At 46.9% G+C, this 17,169-nt stretch overlaps 1 protein-coding gene across 1 annotated transcript in view; it reads right to left on the reverse strand.

The window, feature by feature from the left end:
- Positions 1-17,169, reverse strand: part of STK38 (serine/threonine kinase 38) — a 74,478-nt gene that overhangs the window by 37,896 nt on the left and 19,413 nt on the right. The window contains exons 2-3 of the mRNA XM_038749540.1: positions 16,856-16,988; positions 1,540-1,591 (exon numbers count right to left, since the gene is read on the reverse strand). Coding sequence (XP_038605468.1) covers positions 1,540-1,591; positions 16,856-16,986 — 183 coding nt within the window. The 5' untranslated portion in view covers positions 16,987-16,988. The remainder of the gene's footprint in view (positions 1-1,539; positions 1,592-16,855; positions 16,989-17,169) is intronic.

Genomic DNA, 17,169 nt, shown 5'->3' on the forward strand with positions numbered 1-17,169 from the left:
ATCGTATTTATTGGGTGCTTACTGTGTGCGAAGCACTGTACTAAGCGCTTGGGAGAGTACAGTATAACGACACATTCCCTGCCCACAACGAGCTCACAGTCTAGAGGGAACGTGAGCTTTCCTTAACGCGGGGTTCTGCAAGAACTGTAATCCCTGCAGTCCGGAACTGGATATACTGGCCAATGCTAACTTTTCCTCAGAAACAAATCCATCACGGTTCTAATGTCCATGAATCAATCTACTCCTTTCTTGAACCTCCTCCTATTTTCTGCCTGCACAGTTTCCTGTGGCAGTGAATTCCAAATGCTAACCTCCTGCACCTGATGGGTCAAGAATTTCCTCCTTTTGTTAGTCCTGAACTACCACTTACAACCCTCAGTGGTTTTCCTCAGTCCCGCTGGTGTAGGATTTAGTGAACAATAATGCCCCACCCCCACCATTCCAAATTTGACCCACTCATCAGGTCGGTCTCAGCCTTCGTTTGCACCCCAATGTATTCATATTTCCTCTGAGGAAAGGTGGTCCATTCATTTTGGTGGCCTTCTCCATCTCTATTGTGTCTTGAGATGAGGCAACAGGGTGACTGTAAAGATGCTTCTTAATTTTTAAAAAAGGGGGTGGGCTAAAGATTGCAAGTGACAGTGCTAAATAAAATAATCTATTTAAAAAAATAGATTTCCACATACTTTTAAAAAAATTACTTAATTTCAAATTCCCACCTGTTCTCCAGGTAAACTCAGCACCCTTCCCGAATTCCTCAGCCCTACCTGTGGCTCTTTTAAACCTCCACATCGGTTCTGCGCCCTTGATTCCTGGCAGACCAAACCCACGGCCCCAGGCCCTGAGATGTCGCCCAATCTTGCAAACCAGGAAGAGAACCTGGTCCGTGTGACTTCTGTATTTAAACGGTGTCTCTCCGCGGCCGCCCCGGCCCCTTCCCCTCCAGCCTGCTCTGCTTGGGACTCCCTCAGAGCCACAAGGTGGGAAAGAAGGAGAAGCAGTGTGGCCTAGTGGATAGAGCGCACGGGCCTGGGAGTTGGAAGGACCTGGGCTCTAATCCCCGCTCTGCCACTTGGCTGGGTGACCTTACGCAAGTCAATCCGCTTCTCGGCGCCTCACTTACCTCAACTGTGAAATGGGAAGTGGGGGAGCCGGGATTAGAACCCAGGCCTTTCGGACGCCCAGGCCCGTGCTCTAACCAGAAGGGGAACATATACTCATTGCCCAATTGTTTCTGCTCCTCTCAGAACCAGCAACCTATTCCCAGACACTACATCGCTTGGAGGACTGGATCTTAATCCCAGCTCCCCAATCTGTCTGCTGTCCGTCCTTGGCCAAGTCACTTCACTACTCTGGGCTTCTGTCACCTCTTCTGTAAAATGGGGATTAAGACTATGAATTCCCTGTGGGACAGAGACTGTGTCCAATCTGATTAGCTTCTATCTACCCCAGTGCTTAGTACAGTGCCTGGCACACAGTAAGCGCTTAAATACCATAAAAAAAATAGGTTTCAGAGCACGATGTTCCTGCGTGGGTTACCTCTTCATCCTTTAAACCTTCTTCTTCCATCACTTTTTCCAGTTTCTTTTGCCTAGAAAGACACAGAAGATTGAGAAATAACTCCATGTCATCTTCAATCAATCAATCAATCGTATTTATTGAGCGCTTACTGTGTGCAGAGCACTGTACTAAGCGCTTGGGAAGTACAAGTTGGCAACATATAGAGACAGTCCCTACCCAACAGTGGGCTCACAGTCTAGAACGGGGAGACAGAGAACAAAACCAAACATATTAACAAAATAAAATAAATAGAATAGATATGTACAAGTAAAATAAATAGAGTAATAAATATGTACAAACATATATACGTATATACAGGTGCTGTGGGGAAGGGAAGGAGGTAAGACGGGGGATAGAGAAGGGGATGAGGGGGAGAGAAAGGAGGGGGCTCAGTCTGGGAAGGCCTCCTGGAGGAGGTGAGCTCTCAGTAGGGCCTTGAAGGGAGGAAGAGAACTAGCTTGGCGGATGTGGGGAGGGAGGGCATTCCAGGCCCTGGGGAGGACGTGGGCCGGGGGTCGACGGCGGGACAGGCGAGAACGAGGTACGGTGAGGAGATTAGCGGCAGAGGAGCGGAGGGTGCGGGCTGGGCTGGAGAAGGAGAGAAGGGAGGTGAGGTAGGAGGGGGGAGGTGATGGACAGCCTTGAAGCCCAGGGTGAGGGGCTTCTGCCTGATGCGCAGATTGACTGATAGCCACTGGAGATTTTTGAGGAGGGAAGTAACATGCCCAGAGCGTTTCTGGACAAAGACAATCCGGGCAGCACCATGAAGTATGGACTGAAGTGGGGAGAGACACGAGGATGGGAGATCAGAAAGGGTCATTTTTCACAGGGAAACACACTGCTCTTGACAAGTTTCAAAGCAGCTCTCCTCTCTCGCTTTTGCATTTACAAAAAGCAAGCGGCCCCCGAAAACACTGATGCAACCCAGACCTCTATTCAACATGAAAGTCTTCTCTTGGTTCTGTTCTTGCAGAACTTCCTCTCCTCCAAACCGCAACACAGCTGGTGTTTGATAACCTCTTACCCCCAAGGTCCCTCTCCTAGGGACTGAAATCTACTTCCTTCCATTTCACATCTTCCTCCTCCGCCTTGCCACACCATTGCCCAAGCACATGGGGTGGGTAAACAACAGATGTGAAGGCTCGGAGGTTACCAAGGCACGCCTGGCTGCCCGGAACAAACGGGAACCCCAGCAGGACTCCCCAGCTGGGCAGGAAGGACTCCTCCCTCTCCACAGTTGAGGCTGCGTGGCAGATGAACCCACTGGATGGGCAGCTCAGAGAGCAGGCTCAGATTTTATGCCAGGGAACGCTGCCCTCCAAGGCCTTAATTGCATTAGAGACCATCCAGGAGGGAGCGGTAACCTGGAAAAAGGGGACTGACAACCCGGCTCGGAAACCAGGATCGTCACCCTGGATGGAAGTAGAGCCAAGGACGCTTGGTTCTCTTCAAACACGGGGATTACGTTCCTGTCGGACGGTGCGTTAAGGAAGACTCATCAGGTTGAAAGAGTGTGCAACACCATTTCTTTCGATACCGTGTCGTGATCTACCTGGACTGAGGCCTGCTGCTGGAATAACATTCCCTAATGCTCCTATCCAAAACTCGGAGCTAAACTCATTCACTCATTTATTCATTCAATCGTATTTACTGAGTGCTTACTTTGTGCAGAGCACTGTACTAAGCGCTTGGAAAAATGCAATGCACCAATAAAGAGTGACTATCCCTGCCCACAACGAGCTCAAATCAATCAATCGTATTTATTGAGCGCTTACTGTGTGCAGAGCACTGGACTAAGCGCTTGGGAAGTACCAGTTGGCAACATATAGAGACAGTCCCTACCCAACAGTGGGCTCACAGTCTAAAAGGGGGAGACGGAGAACAAAACCAAACATATTAACAAAATAAAAGAGATAGAATAGATATGTACAAGTAAAATAGAGTAATAAATATGTACAAACATACATACATATATACAGGTGCTGTGGGGAAGGGAAGGAGGTAAGATGGGGGGGATGGAGAGGGGGACGAGGGGGAGAGGAAGGAAGGGGCTCAGTCTGGGAAAGTCTTCATCGTGGAAGAACTGAATGTATTTCCCCAGGTCCTGATGTTTTTTGCCCCAGTTTCAAATGCTCTAACAGGGTGGAAACGAGCCAGGCCTTCGAGGCCCACGTGAAGTGAAGAGCTGAAGAAATTATTTTGATTGTCTTTTTTATGGTACTTGCTAAGCGCTGCATTACAGTCAAGCACTGTAGGGGCAGCTACAACGTAACTGGTTTGAACACGGTCCCCATCCCACACAGGGCTCACGGTCTTAATCCCCAGTTTCCGAATGAGGTAACAGGCATAGAAAAGGGAAGTGACTTACCCAAGGTCACACAGCAGACAAGCGGTGGAGCTGGGATTAGAGTCTAAGGTCCTCTGACTGACTGTCAGTCCCTTCATATGACTGTATATCTCTGACTGAAATGCCTTCTACTGGGCTTCAACTGACAGCCCGCCCTTCAAGGCTCAGTTTTTCCAGCTATCCTGACAAATTCAAACTCTACTACCTGGTGGGCGAAGACAGGAGCTAAAGTTCCGGGGCCTTATTCATTCAATCACATTTATTGAGCGCTTACTGTGTGCAGAGCACTGTACTAAGCGCCTGGAAAGCACAATTCGAGTCAAGGCCGATGAGCCCCGACTCACTGGATTAATGGTATTTACTGGGTGCTTAGTGTGTGCACAGCACTGTACATAGGTTCTAATTCTGTCTCTGCCACTTGTCGGCTGTGTGACCTTAGGCAAGTCACTTCACTTCTCTGTGCCTCAGTTATCTCATCTGTAAAATAGGGATTGAGACTGTGAACCCCACATGGGACAGGGAGTGGGTCCAACTCAATTTGCTTGTAACCACCCCCGTGTTTAGTACAGTGCCTGGCATATAATAAGCGCTTAACAAATACCACAGTGGTTATTACTAAGCACCTGGGAGAATACAGAGGAGTTGGGAGACACATTCACCACCCAACAGGAGCTTACACTCTGGAGGGGGAGACAGTCATTCATTCATTCAATCGTATTTATTGAGCGCTTACTGTGTGCAGAGCACTGTACTAAGCTCTTGGGAAGACAAGTTGGCAACATATAGAGATGGTCCCTACCCAACAACGAGCTCACAGTCTAGAAGGGGGAGACAGAAAAACAAAACAAAACATGTGGACACAGTGGAAAGAGCACAGGCTTTGGAATCAGAGATCCAACTGGCTCCGCCAATTGTCAGCTGTGTGACTTTGGGCAAGTCACTTAACTTCTCTGTGTCTCAGTTACCTCATCTGTAAAATGGGGATTAAGACTATGAGCCCCCCCATGGGACAACCTGATCACCTTGTAACCTCCCCAGCACTTAGAACAGTGCTTTGCACATAGTAAGCGCTTAATAAATGCCATCATTACTATTATTATTATTATCAGAATAAATAGAAATAAAGCTAGATTCATTCATTCAATCGTTTTTATTGAGTGCTTACTGTGTGCAGAGCACAGTACTAGTGCTTGGGAAGTACAAGTTGGCAACATATAGAGACGGTCCCTACCCAACAGCGGGCTCAGTCTAGAAGGGGGAGACAGACAACAAAACACAACATATTAACAAAATAAAATAAATAGAATATGTACAAGTAAAATAAATAGAGTAATAAATATGTACAAACATATATACATATATACAGGTGCTGTGGAGTGGGGAAGGAGGGTAAGGCGGGGGGATGGGGAAGGGGAAGGAGGGGAGAGGAAGGAGGGGGCTCAGGCTGGGAAGGCCTCCTGGAGGAGGTGAGCACTCAGTAGGGCTTTGAAGGGAGGAAGAGAGCTAGCTTGGCGGATGTGCGGAGGGAGGGCATTAGTTGGACACAGTCACTGTCCCACACGGGGCTCACAGTCTCAATCCCCATTTGACAGATGAGGGAACCGGAGGCCCAGAGAAGTGAAGTGACTTGCCTAAGGTCACACAGCAGACAAGTGGCGGAGTCGGGAATAGAGCCATGACCTTCTGACACTCAGGCCTGGGCTCTACTACGCCATCCCATGTCTCTATTTCTTACGTGCTTACTGTGTGCAGAACATTACACTACACAACAGAGAAGCAGCGTGGCTCAGCGGAAGGGGCCCGGGCTTTGGAGTCAGAGGTCATGGGTTCGAATCATTAGATGCACATCATTAACAAAATAAATAGAATAGTAAATATGTACAAGTAAAATAAATAGAGTAATAAATCTGTACATATATACAGGTGCTGTGGGGAGGGGAAAGAGGTAGGGTGGGGGGATAAGATTTCAGGGAGGTACATAAGAGCTGTGGGGCTGAGGGTGGGTGAACAGTAAGGGTTTAAAGGACACTGATTCAAGTGCACAGGTGACACAGAAGGGAGAAGGGGAAGTGAGAGCTCAACTGGGGAAGGCCTCGCAGAAGAAATATGCCTGTATATATGTATATATGTTTGTACATATTTATTACTCTATTTATTTATTTTATTTGTACATGTCTATTCTATTTATTTTATTTCGTTAGTATGTTTGGTTTTGTTCTCTGTCTCCCCCTTTTAGCCTGTGAGCCCACTGTTGGGTAGGGACTGTATATGTTGCCAACTTGGACTTCCCAAGCGCTTAGTACAGTGCTCTGCACATAGTAAGCGCTCAATAAATACGATTGATGACGATGATGATATGCCTGTAATAAGGCTTCGAAGGTGAGGAGAGTGGGGAGGGGTCTGCATTAATGAAGGGAGAGGGAGTTCCAAGCCTAAGAAGTGGGCAACGAGTTAGTGGCAAGACAGATGAGATCAAGGGACAGAGGGTAGGCTGGGGTTGGAGGAGTGAAGCATTTGGCCTGGGTTGTAATTGGAGATCAGAGAAGATAGCGAGGGGTGAGCTGACAGTGTTTTAAAACCATCGGTAAGGAGTTTCTGTTTGGTGCAGAGGTAGATAGCCACCATTGGAGGCTTCTGAAGACTGGGGAGAGGGGAACTGAATGTTGTTTTAGGAAAATGATTGAGGCAGCAGACTGATCTAAGGACTGGAGAAGGGAGAGTCTAGAGGCGAGGAGGTCAGTGCAGCAAAGCACCCAATATGCGGTTAACTGGGACCCACCTGACCTCCAACAGGTGGAAGGGGAGAGGGCAACACGACCGATGACAATTACTCTCCTCCAACCCAAAGCCTCATGGAAGGCATATCGACTCCAAGAGGCCTTCCCTGACTAAACCCTCATTTCCTCATCTCCCACTCCCTTCTGCACCACCCTGATTTGCTTCCTTTATTCCCACTATTGGCTTCAAAGCTATCACCTCACCCCTTCCTACCTCACCTCCCTTCTCTCCTTCTAAGGCCCAGCCCACACACTCCACTCCTCTGCCGCTAACCTCCTCACTGGGCCTCCTTCTTGCCTGTCCTGCTCACATCCCACCTCTGGCCTGGAATGCCCTCCCTCCCTCCACACATCCACCAAACTAGCTCTCTTCCTCCCTTCAAAGACCTACTGAGAGCTCACCTCCTCCAGGACGCCTTCCCAGACTGAGCCCCTCTTTTTCCTCTGCTCCTCCTCATCGCCCCGACTCCCTCCCTCTGCTCTACCCTCCTCCCCGCCCCACAGCACTTGTGTATATATGTACATATCTATTGTTCTATTAATGATGTGCACATATCTCTAATTCTCTTTATTTATATTGATGCTTTTGATGCCTGTTTACTTGCTTTGATGTCTGTCTCCCCCTTCTAGACTGTGAGCCCCTTGTTGGGTGGGGACTGTCTCTGTGGCTACATTATACTTTCCAAGAGCTAAGTACAGTGCTCTGCACACAGTAAGCACTCAATAAATACAACTGAATGAATAATCAACCCTCCCTCAGTCCAAGGCACTTATCTGTAATTTATTTACATTAATGTCTGTCTCCCCCACTAGACTGTAAACTCACTGAGAAGCAGTGTGGCTCAGTGGAAAGAGCCCGGGCTTTGGAGTCGGAGGTCATGGGTTCAAATCCCGGCTCCACCAATTGTCAGCTGTGTGACTTTGGGCAAGTCACTTCACTTCTCTGGGCCTCAGTTCCCTCAACTGTAAAATGGGGATTAAGACTGTGAGACCCACATGGGACAACCTGATCACCTTGTAACCTCCCCAGTGCTTAGAATAGTGCTTTGCACAGAGTAAGCACTGAATAAATGCCATCATTATTATTATTATTACTGTGGGCAGGGAATATGTCTACCAACTCTTTTATATTGTACACTCAGTACAGTACTCTGCAAACAGTAAGTGCTCAGTAAATACCACTGATTGACTGATGCCATCAAAAGTATTTGAGCAAGGAGTTTCTGTTTGACGCAGAGGTAGATAGCCACTACAGAAGGCTTCTGAAGACTGGGGAGACGTGAACTGAATGTTGTTTTAGAAAAATGATTGAGGCAGCAGAGTGATCTAAGGACTGAGCTCACCTCCTCCAGGAGGCCTTCCCAGACTGAGCCCCTTCCTTCCTCTCCCCCTCGTCCCCCTCTCCATCCCCCGCATCTTACCTCCTTCCCTTCCCCACAGCACCTGTATATATGTTTGTACATATTTATTACTCTATTTATTTTACTTGTACCTATCTATTCTATTTATTTTATTTTGTTAGTATGTTTGGTTTTGTTCTCTGTCTCCCCCTTCTAGACTGCGAGCCCACTGTTGGGTAGGGACTGTCTCTATATGTTGCCAGCTTGTACTTCCCAAGCGCTTAGTACAGTGCTCTGCACACAGTAAGCGCTCAATAAATACAATTGATTGATTGACTGGAGAAGGGAGAGTCTAGAGGCGAAGAGGTCAGCGCAGCAAAGCACCCAACTGGGACCCACCTGACCTCCAAAAGGTGGTCAGAGAGTTTATAATCTACCCTCAGAGAGGGCTTATAATAACCCTCAGAGAGTTTATAATCTAGTGGGAGAGGCAGATGCTAAAATACACTACCAATAGGAGGAAGTGATAGAGCACAAATATGTCCTCAAGAGAGGGCCCAACTGCTCAAGAAGCATAGCAATGCTAATGAGGCACTAAGGGGAATAATTTAGGAAGACTGGAAATTCATCATGGAAGGCTTTTCATTCATTCAATTGTATTTATTGAGCGCTTACTGTGTGCAAGGCACTGCGAGATGTGCTTGGGACAGTGACAGCTGAAACGTTCCTACCCACAACAAGCTTTCGGTCTAGAGGGGGAGACAGACATTAATGTAAATAGATTAAATAAATTACAGATATAAACAGGCTTCCTGGAGGATGGGTGATTTCACAAGGGCTTTGAAGATGGGGACCACGATGCTGCTCTGCTTTGCTCAGGAGTTTATTCATTGTGCAGCCTTGTTGTGAACTCGAGGCATTACGAGATGGGTCTTTTTTTTAAAAAAAACATATATATATATTTTTTTTTTAACACACTTACTATGTGCCAGGCATTTTACTAAGCGGTGGGATAGATCCAAGCTAATCAGGTTGGCCGCAGTCCCTGTCCAACATGGGGCTCCCAATTCTAATCTCCGTGAGAGGCAGAGTGGCTTACTGGAAAGAGCCTGGGTTTGGGAGTCAGAGGGCGTGGGTTCGAATCCCAGCTCTGCCACTTATCAGCTGTGTGACTTTGGACAAGTCACAACTTCTTTGTGCCTCAGTTACCTCATCTGTAAAATGGGGATGAAGACTGTGAGCCCCAAGTGGAACAACCTGATAAACTTGTATCGACCCCAGCGCTTACAACAGTGCTTGGCACATAGTAAGCGCTTAATAAATGCCATCATTATTATTATCATTATTATTATTATTATTGACAGTTCACTTAGAAACCCTGGCTCCGCCAATTGTCAGCTGTGTGACTTGGGGCAAGTCCCGTCGGAAGGGAGCCGGGGCGGGAGAGGCCCTTGTCTGGGGCCCAACTCCTCAGAAAAGCCGAATAATATTAATGATGGCATTTGTTAAGCGCTTACTATTTCTTTTAGACTGTGAGCCCACTGTTGGGTAGGGACTGTCCCTATATGTTGCCAATTTGTACTTCCCAAGCGCTTAGTACAGTGCTCTGCACATAGTAAGCGCTCAGTAAATACGATTGATGATGATGATGACGATCTATTTATTTGTTTTATTTTGTTAGTATGTTTGGTTTTGTTCTCTGTCTCCCCCTTTTAGACTGTGAGCCCACTGTTGGGTAGGGACTGTCTCTGTATGTTGCCAATTTGTACTTCTGAAGCGCTTGGTACACTGCTCTGCACATAGTAAGCGCTCAATAAATACGATTGATGATGATGATGATGATGATCTACAGATGTCCGTCTTGTCTTATGCCGTCGAGACATCTCCGACCCATAGCGACTCCAAGGACGCATCGCTCCCAGAACCCCCCGCCCTCCATCTGCAATCGTTCTGGTAGTGGATCCAGAGAGTTTATCCAGACGCGTCTCAGTAGAGCCTGAAAAACCCGGCCGCCAACTCCCTTCTGGAGATCACATACCCATCTGTGGGATGGGCTGGACCACATCTGGCAACTGGAACCTGTTCTTAAACGAGATTCTGGCCAAGGCTCCCGAGGAGCAGCTTGACTACCAGGGCGGGGGATGATGATGATGATGATGACGGTATTTCTCAAGCGCTTACTATGTGCCAAGCACCGTTCTAAGCACTGGGGGGGATACCAGGTAATCAGCTTGTCCCACACGGGGTGCTCAGTCCTAATCCCCATTTTCCAGTTGAGGGAACTGAGGCTCGGAGAAGTGACTTGCCCAAAGTCACACAGCTGACAATCAATCAATCAATCGTATTTATTGAGCGCTTACTGTGTGCAGAGCACTGGACTAAGCGCTTGGGAAGTACAAGTTGGCAACATCTAGAGACAGTCCCTACCCAACAGTGGGCTCACAGTCTAAAAGGGGGAGACAGAGAACAAAACCAGACTAACAAAATAAAATAAATAGAATAGATCCGTACAAGTAAAATAAATAGAGTAATAAATATGTACAAACATATATACAAGTGGCGGAGCCAGGATTAGAACCCATGACCACGATTAGAACTCACGAGGGTGGTGCTGCTGCAGGTGCCGTGCGGACTGGCAACCCGTGGGCACTGCTCATACAGCTCCACAAAGAAATATTTATAAATACGTATTTATTCAGATTAATGTCCATCTCCCCCTCTAGACGGTAAGCTTGCTGTGGGCAGGGAATGGGTCTGTTCCCTGTTATACTGTACATCTCCCAAGCATGTAGTAATAATAATAATAATAATAATGGCATTTATTAAGCGCTTACTATGTGCAAAGCACTGTTCTAAGCGCTGGGGGGTTACAAGGTGATCAGGTTGTCCCACGGGGGGCTCACAGTCAACCCCCATTTTACAGATGAGGGAACTGAGGCCCAGAGAAGTTAAGTGACTTGCCCGAGGTCACACAGCTGACACTTGGCAGAGCCGGGATTTGAACCCACAACCACTGACTCCAAAGCCCGTGCTCTTTCCACTGAGCCACGCTGCTTCTCTAGTACAGTGCCTTGCATACCGTAAATGCTCAGTAAATACGACTGAACTGAAATAAAGGTCTCCAAGGAGGACAGGGGAGAAGAGGAGCTGTTTTACGCCCAAAATTCCTGCTTTATTGAGCGCTTGCTGGGTGCCCACAAGGAGCGTTCAGTCTACAGTTCCTCTCTCCCAAACAAGCTAAGCCTCCACCTACGTGAAGCCAGACAAAATTCTTGCCACCTACCCCAAACCATCTCCTGATTCGATCTCACTGCTTCTAGGGAAGCAGCATGGCCCAGTGGGAAGAGCACGGGTTCTAATCCCAGCTCTGCCGTGTGCCTGCTGTGTGACCCTGGGCGAGTCGCTTCACTTCTCTGGGCCTCAGCTACTTCACCTGTAAAAATGAGGACTATCACTGTGAGCCCCGTGGGGGTCGGGGACTGTGTCCGACCCTATTTGCTTGTATCTACCCCAGTGCTTAGCACATAGTAAGCTCTTAATAAATACCACAAATTATTATTATTATTCTGGCTAGAAGCCAGCTCACCAAGCCGGTCCGTGTTCTACTGGCTGGGGCAACACGTATGGAGGGGAGGAGATGGATGCTGTGCTTTCTATGACGGAATGCCCCATGACAACAGGACTTTAATTCCTCTCACTACTATTGTTAATAATAATAATTATTATTATTGTGGTATTTGTTAAGCGCTTACTATGTGCCAGGCACTGTACTAAGCACTGGGGTAAATACAAGCTAATCACATTATATACAAGCGAATCTCATTATGGTACATTATGGTACTTTTATGTTGCCAACTTGTACTTCCCAAGTGCTTAGTAATAATAATAATAATAATAATAATAATAATAATAATAATGGTATTTGTTAAGCGCTTACTATGTGCAAAGCACTGTTCTAAGCGCTGGGGAGGTTACACGGTGATCGGGTTGTCCCATGGGGGGCTCACAGTCTTAGTCCCCATTTTACAGATGAGGTAACTGAGGCCCAGAGAAGTTAAGTGACTTGCCCAAAGTCACACAGCTGACAGTTGGCGGAGCCGGGATTTGAACCCATGACCTCTGACTCCAAAGCCCGGGCTCTTTCCATTGAGCCACGCTGCTTCTCCACGCTCCTTAGTACAGTGCTCTGCACACAGTAAGCGCTCAATAAATACGATTGATTGATTTAAGCACTTACTTTGTGCCAAGCACTCTACTAAGCGCTGTGCTACATACAAATTAATCAGGTTGGACACAGTCCCAGTCATTCATTCAATCGTATTTATTAAGCACTTACTGTGTGCAGAGCACTCTACTAAGCGCTTGGGAAAGTACAATGCAACAATAAACAGTGACAATACCTGCCCACAGTGAGCTCACAGCCTAGAGGCGGGGAGACAGACATCAATACAAATAAATAGAATTACAGATATATTCGTAAGTGCTTTGGGGCTGGGGGACGGGGTGGCTGACGCTCTTAATCCCCATTTTACAGATGAGGGAATGGAGGCCCGGAGAAGTGAAGTGACTTGCCCAAGGTCACACAGCAGACATTTGGCAGAGCTGGGATTAGAGCTCTTCTGCCGCTCACCTCCTCACTGTGCCTCGTTCTCGCCTGTCCCGCCGTCGACCCCCGGCCCACATCCTTCCCCTCTGCCCATCCGCCAAACAAGCTCTCTTCCTCCCTTCAAAGCCCTACTGAGAGCTCCCCTCCTCCAGGAAGCCTCCCCAGACTGAGTCCCCTTTTTCCTCTCCTCCTCCCTATCCCCCCGACCCTACCTCCATCCCCTCCCCATCCCCCCCCACCCTACCTCCATCCCCTCCCCACAGCACTTGTATATATTTGTACAGATGTATTACTCTATTTTACTTCTACATATTTACTACTCTATTTTATTAATGATGTGCATATAGCTCTAATTCTGTTTATTCGGACGGTTTTGACACCTGTCTGCATGTTTTGTTGTCTGTCTCCCCCTTCTAGACTGTGAGCCCGTTGTTGGGTAGGGACCGTCTCTATATGTTGCTGACTTGTACTTCCCAAGCGCTTAGTACAGTGCTCTGCACACAGTAAGCGCTCAATAAATACGATCGAATGAATGAATGAATTAGAGAACTGGCACCAGGCCTCCCCCTGTTCAGTAGGTTTACCATGAGAAAAAGAGGCACTATTAATACCACCCTAAAGGGATTCAGTCAGTACCCAGGGCCCAATTGCCCTTTTGATAGCGCTTAGTACAGTGCTCTGCACATAGTAAGCGCTCAATAAATATGATTGATGATGATGATAGCAACATTTGTGGGCTTACCACAAACGAACACTCTCCCCTGTGCCCACTTTTTTATTCTGAGCCTAAAGAAATAGAAAACACCTGGAAATGAATTCTCACCTTGAGCCTCAAAAACCTTAGCCCTCTACAACAGTGGGCCTTGACTGAAAACTATAGAGAACACTAACTCCCACCCACCCAAACCTCTGCTTATTATGGCAGAATACTCTTTTTTTATTCACTGCATTTTCCGCTGATCCATCAGGGGTATTTATTGAGCACTTACTGTGTACACAGCACTGTACTAAACGGTTGGGAAAGTACACTACATTAAAAGCAGTGCGGCTTAGTGGCAAGAGCACAAGCTTGGGAATCAGAGGTCGGAAATTCTAATCCCAGCTCCGCCGCTTATCAGCTGGGTGACTTCAGGCAAGTCGCTTCACTTCTCTGTGCCTCGGTTACCTCATCTGTAAAATGGGGATTAAGAATGTGCGCCCCACGTGAGACAACCTGATTACCTTGTACCTACCCTAGTGCTTAGAACAGTGCTAGGTACATAATAAGCGCTTATCAAATACCATTATTATTATTATTCTTATTAATTTGTACATATTAGTATTGGTGAGAGGCCGTGTGCCCTAATGGCTAGAGCGCAGGCCTTGGAGTAAGAAGGACGTGGGTTCTAATCCCAGGTCAGCCACTTGTCTGCTGTGTGTGCCTCAGTTACCTCATCTGTAAAATGGGGATTAAGAATGTGAGCCCCACGTGAGACAACCTGATTACCTTGTACCTACCGTAGTGCTTAGAACAGTGCTAGGTACATAATAAGCACTTATCAAATACCATTATTATTATTATTATTATTAATTTGTACATATTAGTATTGGTGAGAAGCCGTGTGCCCTAACGGCTCGAGCGCAGGCCTTGGAGTAAGAAGGACGTGGGTTCTAATCCCAGGTCGGCCACTTGTCTGCTGTGTGACCCTGCTTAAGTCAGGTCGCTTCTCTGGGTCTCAGTTACCTCATCTGTAAAATGGGAATTAAGACTGTGAGCCCCATGAGGGACTTATCTTACACCTACCACAACGCTTAGTACAGTGCCTGGCACATAGTAAGTGCTTCACAAATACCTTGTTTTGTTTTTTTTCCAAACACACTAAGGTACCTGATCATTTGGGGTAGACAAGTGAAAACAAATAGACAAGTGAAAACCCTAATTAAATACGCATCAACAATCTTCTTTAGCGTTAGAGAGGAACACTTCTCTGAGGAGTTTAATGTGTGAGTTTAAATTTATGGTGTAAATCCCAACCAGGGAAAGTCCAGCCAAGTAAATGAGTGTTGCCCTATAGAACAAATACTTCAAGCAGAAGAGATTCAAACAGTTACTGTGAATCTAAAGAATATTTGTATACGTGAAGCAGCATGGCTCAGTGGAAAGAGCCCGGGCTTTGGAGTCAGAGGTCATGGGTTCGAATCCCGGCTCCGCCACTTGTCAGCTGTGGGGCCTTGGGCAAGCCACTTAACTTCTCTGTGCCTCAGTTACCTCATCTGTAAAATGGGATTAGGACTGTGAGCCCCACGTGGGACAACCTGATCACCTTGTATCCCCCAGCGCTTAGAACAGTGCTTTGCACATAGTAAGCACTTAATAAATGCCATTATTATTATTATTATTTTATTATTATTTGTCGGCTATTTATAACCCTGGAGAATGTGGGCTGGATTTCATATTTTTTAATGGTATTTGTTAAGTGCATACTATATGCCAAACACTGTACTAGGCTCCGGAGTAGAAAAAAGCTAATCAGGTTAGACACACTCCATTTCCCACCCAGGGTTCACAGTTTTAATGACCACTTTACAGATGAGGTAGCTGAGGTACAGAGAAGTAAAGTGACCTGCCTGATGTCACTCAACAGGCAAGTGGCAAGTCCTTTTAGACTGTGAGCCCACTGTTGGGTAGGGACTGTCTCTATATGCTGCCAACTTGTACTTCCCAAGCGCTTAGTACAGTGCTCTGCACACAGTAAGCGCTCAATAAATACGATTGTTGATGATGATGAAGTGGCAGAGCTGGAATTTGCACCCAGTTCCTTCGATTCCCAGGCCTATGCTCTATCCACTAGGCCATGCTGCTTCATTTGAGCTACCACGTACGAAAGGGCTAGCAACCGGCAGTAAAGTGGTGTTTCAAAAGAGTTAATGGTCCAGTCAACCTAATACTCAGAGAAGCAGAATAGCCTAGAGGAAACAGCCCGGGAGTCAGAGAACCTGGGCTCTAATTCCAGCACTGCCACTTGGCTGGGTGAACTTGGGTAAGTCACTTCACTTCTCTGTGCCTGACACGGACTGTGTCCAACCCCAGCGCTTAGTACAGTGCCTGACACGCAGTAAGCACTTAAATACTTTAAAAAAAAAATAATAAAGCACAATAGTGTGTTTGTCATCCACCCTGACCTTATCCACCTTATCCTCGCAGTTGAATCCTTCGGCTAACATTCTTCCGAAGCTACCTTGATGCTATCCCTTTGGGAAGCAGCGTGGCCTAGTGGAAAAGAGCACGGGGTGAGGAGTCGGAGGACCTGGAGTCTAATCCCGGCTCTGCCACTTGTCTGCTGGGTGATCTTGGGCAAGTCACTTCACTTCCTCTGGGCCGCAGTTACTTCATCTGTAAAATGGGGATTCAATCCTCCCTCCTCCTTAAGGCTGGGAGTCCCGTGTGGGGCAGGGACTGTGTCCAAGCTGATGATCTGGTCGTTACGCCAGGGTTTAGTACAATATCCAGCACAAAGTAAGGGCTTAACAAGTACCATACTTTTTATTATCACGTTTACTAACCCATCATGACGGGTAGGGACCGTCTCTATATGTTGCCAACTTGTACTTCCCAAGCGCTTAGTACAGTGCTCTGCACACAGTAAGCGCTCAATAAATACGATTGATTGATTGATTGATTGATTGATCATGCACCTAAAACCTGTAAATTTAACTGCAAACCTCCTGAATCTTCGTTAAACATCACACTACTACTACTATTATTGTTGTTATTAATTCTTAACAATAATAACTAATAATAATTATTAGTAGTAATAATTGCGGTATTCGTTAAGCACCTGTTGTATGCCAGGCACCAAGCGTTGGAACAGATACAAGCTAATCTGATTGGATACAATCCCTGACCCACATGGGGCTCACAATCTTAATCCCTATTTTATATAGAAAGTAACTGAGGCACAGAAAAGTGAAGTGACTTGCTCAAGGTCACAGAGCAGACAAGTGGGAATTAAAACTCAGGTCCTCCTGACTCCCAGCCCCGTGCTCTCTCCACTAGATGTTGACGATTTGTACTTTCCAAGCGCTTAGTACAGTGCTCTGCACACTGTAAGCGCTCAATTAATACGATTGAATGAATGTATGAATAGGCCACGCTTGAATTTCTCTCACTTTTTTGAATCGTGGTAAAACCAGTCTCCCCAACTTCCACCTATTGACAACCAACTCCCTCAAAAAGCACCTTTACCTCATTTCCCGTTCTTCGTGCTGGGCAATGAGGTTGCTGTAGAAATTCTCTAATGTCACTTTTGTCATGGTGACACGCTCCTTCGTGTGGTTACTCATGGACGAGCAGGGAGTCGGGCCCGTCATTGCCATGGCTGCCGGGGACAAAAACATGGGGAAGTGGTTTGTTAGCCAAATGAAAGTCCGACATTTCTTCCGGGGAAATTAGCCTTCAAGATGAGAAGCCGGAGCTATGGGCTGGGGTTGAGACTCGGTCTTTCTACGACGGTCGAAAAACCGCCCCAGACCATAGGCGCGATTCGAATGATCAGATGG

The sequence above is a fragment of the Tachyglossus aculeatus genome, chromosome 7 (genome assembly GCF_015852505.1).
Source record: "Tachyglossus aculeatus isolate mTacAcu1 chromosome 7, mTacAcu1.pri, whole genome shotgun sequence".
NCBI lineage: Eukaryota > Metazoa > Chordata > Mammalia > Monotremata > Tachyglossidae > Tachyglossus > Tachyglossus aculeatus.